Consider the following 11,182-nt stretch of genomic DNA (forward strand, 5'->3'; position numbering starts at 1 on the left):
ACCCAGAACAATACAAACACAGAACAGAGGTCAATCGCAGGTCAGGTCTTTTTCAACAATATCAAAGATTACAAATCGCTTGTGAAAGACCCTTCATTGATTTTATGTAATACTCTTGTTAATGTATTACTTAAATTCATTCATTAAACAGCCAGAACAAATGACACAAAATGACATAACTGAATATGCATTGTTTAAATTTAATGAAATACTCAATAAGCCTGTTTTAAGAACCAAACCTTCTGCTCAGACTTTGTGTTTACAGTCTATTAACGGTACTTATTGTAAATAACTGTGTTTAATGTAAAGAGACGACTGATTTTAGTTTGTGCTGAACTTCAGTAGAACTAAGCCTTATGTTCATTATCAGTTAGAGCCCCTCCTCAGCCTTTTCTTCTTCTTCTTTGGTGCAACCCTATAAATACAGTGTACCCCTTTGGCCTCTCCCCTTTCCTACAATTCCCCTGTGGGAGGGGTTTGTGTCCTTTCTTTGTACAACACACATATACAGTATATTTAGCCACCCTGATGTTTCTGATTGTGTTTTTAGTTCTATTATTGTCATCACTGTGTCTGTCTTTGCTAGATGCTGTAAATGTGTAGTACGTGTGTGTCGCATATGTGTTATAGGCACAGTCAGTGCTAGCATGAATAGATAATTCTTGCTAGCTTGGGAGTTGTGGTGGGTGGAGCCAACCCTCTTCCCTGCTGTTTGTAGTTGGTTGTAGGAGCTGGAGCGAGCAGGTTAATGACTTGGAGGTCTTTGTTTCTTTTTACCTTTCATTGTCAGACACAACATAACATACCTTCATACCGTGTACATTGTAACATACCTATAATAGATCCATATTTTGTAATATATCTATATTACTGCCAAAGCACTTTCTGGATGGATGCAAACTGCATTTCGTTGCCTTGTACTTGTAACATGTGCAATGACAATAAAGTTGAATTCTAATTCTAGCAACGCAGGAACACACCGGTCACATATACATATGATTTTACAATATATTTTGGGTTTTTAAAACCTTTTTTGCATGCATGTTTGATTTATATTACTGTTCCCACAGCTTGTATCTTGGCTGTGTTTTTGTATTTTATAGCTTAGTCAATATGGTGCATACCTGCCAAAGAGCTTACAGGTGGAGATTAGCTAGGAGCTAAATCTGGTACAAGGCATTTCCCTGTTGTGTGATCAGTGATTTTGTGCAGGCTCTGTAACATGCAAACGAACAAACAAAGAATGAAGTTATCCACCAGGCTGCTGTCAGCCTGGTTAAGCTTAACATTGAGTCTTTTTTCAAATGAAACATTAATCTGTGCTCTACAGCAGAAAACACAGAAAAGACAGGAGAGCTGCGAGTGCTACATGTACGATACTTTATTTGCAGTTTTTAGAAATGCGCTTGTTCAGCATGTGGCTCAAATATAACAAAGATCCGAACCCTAAATGACTTTAATTTAAATGACTTCAAACATGCATGTGTAGGCTTATCATTCAAATCTGATAAAAACCCGTTTGAAACGCTGGTGTTTTTATCCAAAAATCAAGTTTACAAAGATTTTATTGGTTTAAAGTTAATATTGTTTGTCTTGTCTTTATATAATAGTTTTTACTTTAATTACATTTCTTATATTTTCTCATTAAATGACCAGAAATTTGAATTTTTTAACACTGGAAAAACAAACACAAACATTCTAACGCTGAAATGTCTGAGCTTCCCCGGATCCCCTGAATGCTGCACCTGCTCCACAAAGTCGCCTCCCTATAAGGACTACAATCATGGCCTCACAAAACAATTACAGCTGCTTCCCTACAGCTGTCACGCATGCGCAAAGGTGGGTTTTAGTTGCCATATGACACATTTTAATTATGCGTTCGTGATACAGAAGAATAATGCTGACATTTAGCTTCCTGCTCTTTAATGTGTGTATGTGAAGGTTATGCAAAGAATTCAAAGAGCTCCTCTGACTTGCATTTGACTCATACTAATGAAACATTATAAAAATAACCACAGTCCTCCGGTTCACTGTGTCTGTGCTTCTCGCTGTGCTGTGATCGTTCTTCATGATGGTGTTTTCCTACTGGAAGCTGAATGCTCTCCAGTCACCTTTCCTCTGTGTGCAGTGTGGTGGTCAGTCACCGTTTACCCACCCTGAGCTCCGCCACAGCCTCTGAAACAGCCAGAACACGACCTCTGCTGGCATGGGAGGAAACACAAGCTTGGATTCTAGCAAGGAAGCAGCCTCATCAAAGGGAAGGTGAATCCTCCCCGACCATGTCCGCTGATGCTCCTGCTTCACGTTTATCAGTAAATCCTGAGACGCGGGAGGTAAATTAAAGCTTCAGGTGGCACTGTTTCTTCACATGTGCGCATACACAGATATATAAAGTTTTACAAAATCTAAAGAAACAATCTCCCTCTCACCTCCAGGTGGTGTTGTGTGTGTCTTCTAAAAGCTTGCATCATCTACCACCTGACAATTTGAGTTTTTTATGTTTCTATAGCAGCCAGATGTTGGAGGTTTCTACTGCAGCTGGGCTGCAGGTAACTGAAACTGTTTGTTTATAAAAGAGTTAAAAAATTCTAAATAGAAATCAACACTGGCCAGATTCAGCAACCAGCGGCTCCACCCCAGACCGCTGCCTGAGCCACCAAGCACCAAACCCCTACGACCTCTCCTGTGGGTAGAAATCAGAACTCCGGACATGTCATTGGAGGCGGTTTCAGAGTCGTGGAATAACACCGGGAAAACTTTACGATCTTCATCTTGAAGATGAGTTTTTCTAAATGTCAAAGAGCACGAGCGCTGCTTTGCACACTGAGCTGTGACGCAGAGAGAGAAGCTGCTTGAACATTTATTGTAAATATTAAGTGAACATGTTGTTATTGCGTCACCTGTCCTCTGTGCTGTCCACAGCCTGTTTATGTCAGTTCTGCTCTGTTGTGTTTGAATTACGTAAGAGTGAAGAGTGGCGTGATGCGTTCACAGGCCACACCTCAGTCGGTCAGAGGTGTTACCTGAGTCTGCTTGTTGCAGCAAACCTTTTATTTCCGGTGTTTGCAGTTTGAACACGTGGCTGCAGATTTAATGAAAACTTCAAATAAAATAAAAACAAAGGTAAAGAAAATGCATCAAAATCTTACAAAGAAAAATGAATCTAACCAAACACATCCAACAGGTGAAAGCCTGGAGTACCTGTGAGCAGTGAGCCAGCTTCTGTCTGTGTGTTAGCACACAACTCTTTATATTTATCACATTCGGGCCCGCGATGGTTGCAGTTTGAGCTGCACATATAAGATTCCCTGAGCTCCATGTTACTGACGTGATGGCTGAAAGCTCGGAGGAAGATGTTTGAATCATCGACCTGTTAATAAAGTTATTTCCTATTTCAACTTGGATAAAAAATACATTTTCATTTGACCACAAAGCTACTCACAGAACTTTGAAACAACCATAATCGAACCACTATATGACAACAACGATGACATACGTGAGCTCTGACATCTGTTTGTTCATCTGTAAATATTTCACTAAAAAGACTTATTTAAAGTTTGCTCCTTAAATATGTGATTTATATGTTTGAGCTGCAGCGAGGAGTCGAGGCAGGAGGAGACGCTCAGCTCGTCAGGACGGACGTTTCCTCCAACACCGGCTTCTTCATCTGAAACGACATCGAGAGAAAAGTATTTTCTCTGTGAACTCTTCAGTCCGCTGCTGTTTGCTGTGATCGTACTGATATAACAACAGATAATGACCTGCTGGATGCTCAGAGTTTAAACGAGCTCAGGCAGAGCTTTCACTGGTGGAAGCAGCAAAGAGCTGCGTTCACTGGCGACAGTTTTCAGAAGTGTTTCTGATCTCTGAGCGAGCTCCACCACAGAATCAGCTGCACCACCAAGTATTTTAATGATATTATGAACCGCAGAAGATAATTAACTACACTCACTGCTTCATTAGGTGGCAGCTCAGTGTTTATTTCCACTCAACTGCTTGTTGCCAATCACATGAGAACTTCAGTGGATTTAAGTTCAAACTGAGCATCAGAACGAGGAAGAAAGATGATTCAGTATTTCAGAAACTGCTCATCTTCCCATACAACCATCGCTGAGGTTTACTGAGAATGATGGTCCAACAAACCATCTGGGCTCTCTGGGTGAAAATGCCATGATAGTAACTCAAATAATCACTCTGCAGGTCTGCAGAGGAGCATCTTTGGATGCTCAACATGTTTCAGTTTACAAACGGCGCCCCATATGAAGAAGCTTACCAGAGCATTGTTGCTAACCTTGTCCATCCCCGTATGACTCAGTCTACTCGTCTACTCGGATGATGCACCACGTCACAAAGCTCAGATCACCTCTAAAAACTGGCTTCTTGCCTGTAATCTGGACTAGACTCCAGACTGAGCAGGAGATTCACATCATGGACGTCCAGATAACAAATCTGTGTGATGCTTTCATGTCAATAAGGACAGATGAATGTTTCCTTCTCATTGTTAAAGCTGTGCTACAAAGAACTGAAGCAGCTCTGAAGGCAAACAGACGTCGAAGCTGATAAAATGAGCGAGTGCATCAATCAGCGAGCGTTTGTTCACACTTTTAAACACGTTACTGGTGTCGAAGTCAAAAGAACCACAGATTAAAAAACAAAATCATTTTAAAGATCTTTGAGATCACATCTTACAGACGCCTCAGTCTGATCGCAGGCTTAGTCCCAGTACTTGGTTTCTGTAAGTAAACTGGGAAGCTGAGTTTAATGTGCTTTACTTCTATTGTTTCCAGTTAAACATGAGCTTTGACTACTTTGCAGATCCACTTCAAAGCTTTTATTAGAATTGAAGCGGATCGCCAAGCAGTTTAACTTGAATGTTGTAGTTTGTTTTTCTTCTCGGCATTTCAGGAAGTTTCGTTTTGTGAGCCTTTGAATCCCACGTGGGATGGGCCAGGTGTTCAACATGACAAATAAGAAAATGAGCCGTCAGACCGGTTTCTGCTTCTTCTTCGCCAGCATCATTTCCTGCTGCTGCTTCGAGCGTACTTCCTCCAGACTCATGCAGCCGCCTGTTAGCGCACAAACAAACAGTCAGCGAAAAAAACAACTTTACATATAACAATTAGATCCGCAGGTCCCGCCTCCTCACCAACACTGCTGGGGTTGATGGAAACATACGCCATTGCTCGGCTCAGACGCAGCTCCTCTAAGGCGGCGAGCTCTGCCTCCGCCTCTGCTCAGCCAATCAGACATCACAAAACAAGTATCAACAGCGAAAATGATGATTTAAACAGCTCCGAGACGACGCTGATGAAATGTGACTCACTTTTCTGGATCTCTCTTCTCTTCTTGGGATTTGGGGGGATGACGGTGAAAGCTTTGTTACTGGAACAGGAAACACAAACTCTTTATTTCACTTTCCACGACTTTTTAAACACAAACGCAGAATATGAGAAGAAAAAGTGAATCTCTAATCTGCTGATGGAGTAATACCATTTTATAAACCACTGGCTGCAGACACGCTTCAGAAATCTCTTATCAAACATAAACTGTGATAAAACCACAGAAACAAATCTGCTTCTCCTCTGATGGATGGGAGGGTTCACGCCACAGTTCTGGCTGCGCTGGATTGTGGTCAGGTTGTTTATGTAGTCGCAGCCACAACCCGGCCGAGCATCAAGGCTCGAGTTCTCTCAGCCACCGAAACATTTCAACAGGATGCCACACCCGACATTCACATTTTTTCATTTAAGCAGAAAAATCTAAAGTGTGGAGGAGCCACGCGGACGCACCTGCTCAGGGTGGTAACGTGAGAGAACTAAAGCCCCGAAAACAAAACAAACCACCAGGACCTTCATCCTGAAAGGAAAGCAAACTAAAGCCCCACTGAGGGGGGGCAGGAATCAGAAGATGCTACAGCCCAGCCTCCTTTAAGCAGGGGCAGGACCATCATCCACCAGGTGCACCAGAGAGCGACGGAGGAGAGGGTGGAGGGGACAGGAAATCACAGGGGAAGGGTGTGCAATGATCCGCTTCTTCATCCACCTACTATTCTTTCCTCCCTCCTCACTGAAGGAGACCGGATGGTCTTCGTTAGTGAAGAGAAATAAGAAATAATGATTTTTATTTGTGAATCATTCTCTGGTCTTTGATTACATTTAAACTCATATTTCATCATTTCACTGGAATATTTTAAGGTGCATTTGTGTATTTGTGCACACATTTTTATCATGTGCAGGATATGGACCCAAACTCAGGAGTGAAGGTAAAACGTAGCTTTGATCTGACAGACTCTGGGACCTGAGGGCGAGGAAACACACAACCACAAGGGACGACTCAACGAAGGACAAGAGGACACTGAGACGGTTTCTACAAACACACGAGGGGATGAGTAACAGAACGACGCTGTGGGAGGTTAAACTAACCTGTAGAGACAAAGGACATTACCCGCCAAATTAAAACAGGAAGAGCAACAACAACAGGAAAAAACATGAGTAATTCAACACAAAGAGACAAACAGCCAGACACGGAAACACAACGGAGGCGCGAACAAAACACAAGCCAAAGTGAAACCAAGAGCAGAACTAGAGCTGAAACTAAAACCAAACAAGGAAATAAAAAACCCAAACACCAGACTGAAGTGATCCCAATGAGACGACCTGTTTAAATAAAGGATTAAATAATCAAAAGGAATCCATAAAACATCAGCTGCAGCTCTAATCTGAGCCCCTCTGGAATGAAATGAATTTCTCCAAGCATGACCTGTCTGTGTCCTGCTCTCTCTGTACGCTGTCTTGATGGATTCTTTTAATTCTTAAATTGCCTCTAAAGGAAAGAGAAATGAGGAGCCAGAGGAGGCTGCAGGAGGTGCTACAATCAAAGATGCACAGATGTGGTACGCAGCTGGAAAGCAGTGGGAGGAAGACCCTACAAATGAGGTGTTACCTTGGATTTAGAAGCTGTTATATTTAAGCTGATGGGAGAAAAAGATGAAAACAAATATGTGAATGTTTTTTTAATCCAGAGAGAAAAGCAACAAACTCCTGTGGAGATGTTGGGAACGTTTCCTGCCAGGTGTAAAAATAGCATATTTGAACAACTCGAGTCTTCTTTGTGCTTCAAATCGAAACCCCAAATCTGACAGCCGGCCACACTGTGTGCTGCTGTGACTCGGACATGCAGCAGTTCACCTGCAGCACTGTCGTGCAGTTGGTGGTAAAACATGCAGGGATTAACCTGCTGCACCAGATGGCTGCGTGAAACTTTACTGCAGGACTACACGTGAACGCCTTCCCCTCCAAACGCTGACCTGCACGCAGCCTCGGAGAGAGAAACTCAAACATTCAGCGTACGCAAGCAGCTATTTTAAATCTGAGGGGAGATTCATTGTCCTGATTCAATAAATGAAAACTTCCAGATTCATGCTAAATTATTTCTACTATCTCAGAATTTAAAAAAAAAGAAAAAGTAGAACTGTTAAACAAAAGTTATGCAAACATCCAAATGTTTTTCCAAAGACAGCAGACATCTCTATAAGACAACAGAAAAAATGGCATTAAATACAAAACAATATGAATGCACTCATATCTCATAATTCACAGTCCCACCTCCTCAAGTCTCAGTTTTTACCCCATCTTAGTCCCGCCCACCATAGAAGTCGTCGAGGTAACAGAAAAAAATGATACTTCCTGCCTTCAGAGTCTCGGTGTGAAGCAGTTAAATACGACATGTTTGGCACAGCTGCGCTACAGACGGAGCGATCCTGACATATTTTTATTAAATTTACAGCATCGCTCAGTGTGGCAAGATCATCTCCACTGAAGGCGGGCTCTCACAGTCCCCGCTGACTGCACGTCCAGCTTTACAGCAGAGAGAGGCCTCGATGGATAACTTCCTCCTTCATTTACACTGTGCAGGTGATCTTTGTCACTAATGCAATTCACTGAACTGGACCTGTGGACTGTGTTGGTGCTGCTGTTGTCTCTTAAAGCATAAATAAACACAATTACCTCACAAATAATCTGCTTTTGTGTTTGGTTCAGACCATCGTCTGACTTTTAATGAATGATAGTGTTTTGCTTGGATATATTTGGCTGATATCAGTGTTTACGCGTTTCTATTACAAATATGCTCGTTTCTCAAAAGTCCAAGAGCTTCAAATATAATAAAAGGAAAAAATCAGGCTTCCCAACTTCCTGTCGCTTCCTGCATGCTAAATAATTTTCTTAATGTTTTTAACAGGAGACGCTAAAATATCAAATACTATCGTTCCATTTTTTGATTTCTACAGTTTCTGTGAGCATTGGTGACGCCACAGACTTCTGCGTCACTTTCAACACGCACAACCAGCAGCTTCTTGTTTAGGCTTCAACTTCACTCCATCTTTTCTATACAGCCTATAAATGTGTAAATGTGTAAATCTGCAGCATCCTCTGTGGACGGACTGAACATTATTTTGAGCATAAAAACATTTTTGCTGTGCTGTTTTTACTACAGTCAGCAGGATGTTTTTAATAGTGTTTCGTTTGTCTTTATTGTAGTCTATTTAATTTTACTGAGCTACTTCTATCTGTTTGTTGTGTTTAACTTTATTTTTCGATGCTGTGATGGGTATTACAGTATAATAATAAAGGCGTTTCTCATATCCATTCTCCCTTCACTGCTGTTTGTGAGTGGTGTTACAGATGGATTCACGTGGTCCACTGGGTGTCCACGAGGCCCCTCTGACGTATCTCACCTGTGGCTTGTTGCGTACTTGGCCTCCGCTCGCACTGTCCGCTCCTCTCTTTGATATTTGGGCTCCACGGCGGCATGATTGGCCCTCCTGCAGTCCCGGTTCGCTTTGGAGCCGTTCTGTGGAGGTTTGGGGGCAGTGGAGGTGGACCTGGTTCTCCTCTCGCTCCCTGGTTTGGAGGGTGACCCCTGCGGCCCGCCGGTCGGTCTTTGGCACCGCTCAGGCTGCGGGTTTCTCGGACAGCTGGAGGCGCGGCTTTTGCGCACAGCGGGAACTCGGAGCTCACTCTGCGCCTCTTTGGCCGCTTTGGGTCTCTCCTGGGTTTTCCTCGTTGTATCGACTGGTTTAGGCTTGATGACTTTAGTTCCTGGCATTTTTACCTCATTGGGATGTTTCTGTATCCGGTCTCGAAGGTTGGAAGGGACCCTTCATCATCATCATCATTTTCTTCTTCCTCGTGTGTTTAAACAACATGAACATTAAAATCTTCACTTTTCCTTCACTGGTGAGCCGGTTGCTATGGCGCGCATGCCTTAGCAACCCCCGAGTCAAGGCTGACAGACTGCAGGAAAAATTCTAGTTCATTATTTCAAAATAAAAGCGCAGCGAAAACGCTCCTAACGGGAAAAATGTCTCGGAGAGAAAAGAAGTCTAAATAATAAAATCTCTTTTACATATACAAGATATATTTTATTTATTTCACGGCATAAATAACAGAAAGTGACTGAAAATAAACTAGTAACAATGAAGATTGCACAGAGCTGTTGCTAATTACAGAAAGTAAAATTTGGTGCTTTCAAATCAGACTATCTACTCAGGACTTTGAGCTATTCTTGATCAGATTTATCAGATATATTCTACAAAATCTGCAGCTTTAAAGATTAAATAAAAGGTTCCAAGTAGAAGACGCCGAATAAGCAACCAAGTCACATAAAGTTAACAGACATACAGGCAATTTACAAAGTTGAGCTTTGTAAAAAAAAAAGATGTATTTAAGAAAACATTCTTGATTTGTAGTTTAAAGAAACAGGTGTGTCTGCTTTTGTAACATGTCAGAGGGATACTGATGTATTTTATTATAGGTTGCTTAAACAGGCTTTTGCAAACTGCTGCATCTGTTTTATTTTTGCCTTTTTTTTCTCCTCCAGCATAAAAAATGTCATCAAGAAGCAAATGTCAAACATAAAGTTAGTTTCTCGTTTTATTTTGAAATCTGTGTGGATTTCCGGTTTTACTCCCTCTCTGCTTTCGCTCGAGGCAGGTGCGGATTAAAGTCAGTGACGCAGCAGAGTATTTGTTGTCAGGTCAATCATCCGATTACTGACACGCGACGCTCACAGGTCACATGACCACACATACTGGGAGCTTACAGGACACGCAGAGTCACTGGGAAGTTTTTCTCCCGGCTGAATAAATATGTGATCAGGATTACCGTGGGTCCCTCCGTCCACGCACCGATGCGTTACATGAAGAACGTGGTTTGTGTTGAATAAACAAAGTGGTGCAAGACGCGTTTACAGGAAGTCATAATCCAACTAACAACAGTTTTCATGAAGTGGTCACGATGCAGAAACATGATCAGAATTATTCACGGTTAATGTGGGAACAGGTTAGAAAGAGAGTGAGAGCGATTTTATCTTTGTGAACAGTTTCTGTCCTCCTGTGTGCTTTATGCAAAGATCTGTCAGTGACTCTAACGTCTGTGGCTAAAGAAGTGCATGCCGTGGGTGAGTCACTGAAACTCTTGGGCGCCTTAGCTGCGCGTCGTTTACACACCACAGCCCACCTGAGCTGCTGCTGACTGTGTCCATGTGTTTATAACCACAGTGTAGCATCTCCTCATGGCTGCTGCTAACGAAAGCAGGTCCAAGCCTGGTGGCAGAGAGGTGCACATAATGATCTTGTGAGCGTATATTAGCAGATAAGAAGCAACTAAAGCTTTCAAACAAATGGCATGAAGGAGAAAGTAGCTGCATCCAGAGTGCAAGGACTTTAAACTGTACTTCAGTGGATGTGCTGAGTTCATTTCACGATCTCACCACCGGCCGCTGCAGGGTTAACTGTAGTGGTGTAGGGTTGTGTGAATGGCGGTGCAGTTATTCCTCAGCTGTGGAGCTGTTTGTTTTGCACTCTGCACAGATTCCAGCTGCTGTCATAAATCTGATGTGGGATGGATTCCTGCGTCATTAAAATGTGGGTTTGTTTGAATAAGTGTGCAGAAAATAAGGCAAACAGGAAAACGTCGTCTTTTCTGAGTGAATCGCACAGTTCGTCATGCTCCACAGAGCTTCCTGCTAATTCTGAGGAAGTTGGAGTCTGTGAACATGACTCGTTTATTGTACAAGAAGAAGAAGTTAGCCGATGGTCAAACGGCTGAAAGGTATTTGGTTAAACTTGCAAACACATATTCAAATGAAGCCAAACTGAAGTTCTGAATCTGATGCTTTTGTG

The 11,182-nt window shown here is 42.4% G+C and overlaps 1 protein-coding gene across 1 annotated transcript; it reads right to left on the reverse strand.

Moving 5' to 3' along the window:
• Positions 1–2,257: 2,257 nt before the first annotated feature.
• On the reverse strand, positions 2,258–9,297 carry LOC146702303 (uncharacterized). Its single transcript, XM_085468754.1, has 5 exons — positions 8,735–9,297; positions 5,324–5,382; positions 5,147–5,230; positions 4,990–5,066; positions 2,258–3,667 (listed from the first exon to the last, which is right to left on the reverse strand). The coding sequence occupies exons 1-5, from the start codon at positions 9,103–9,105 to the stop codon at positions 3,623–3,625; spliced, it is 636 nt and encodes a 211-aa protein (XP_085324880.1). The 5' UTR covers positions 9,106–9,297; the 3' UTR covers positions 2,258–3,622.
• Positions 9,298–11,182: the final 1,885 nt, after the last annotated feature.

Source organism: Copadichromis virginalis, linkage group LG9 (assembly GCF_057382275.1).
Source record: "Copadichromis virginalis isolate Kocher_CV1m ecotype Utaka linkage group LG9, C_Virginalis_male_GT1.1, whole genome shotgun sequence".
NCBI classification, from domain to species: Eukaryota; Metazoa; Chordata; class Actinopteri; order Cichliformes; family Cichlidae; genus Copadichromis; species Copadichromis virginalis.

What these genes read in the sequence shown, in the direction of transcription:
- LOC146702303 (XM_085468754.1), bottom strand. Translation starts at nt 9,105, where the DNA reads ATGCCAGGAACTAAAGTCATCAAGCCTAAACCAGTCGATACAACGAGG. An exon ending in GAGAAGAGAGATCCAGAAAA is followed by an intron (nt 5,231 to 5,323) that starts GTGAGTCACATT and finishes TTGGCTGAGCAG; the next exon opens with AGGCGGAGGCAGAGCTCGCC. An exon ending in CGAAGAAGAAGCAGAAACCG is followed by an intron (nt 3,668 to 4,989) that starts GTCTGACGGCTC and finishes ATGTCGTTTCAG; the next exon opens with ATGAAGAAGCCGGTGTTGGA.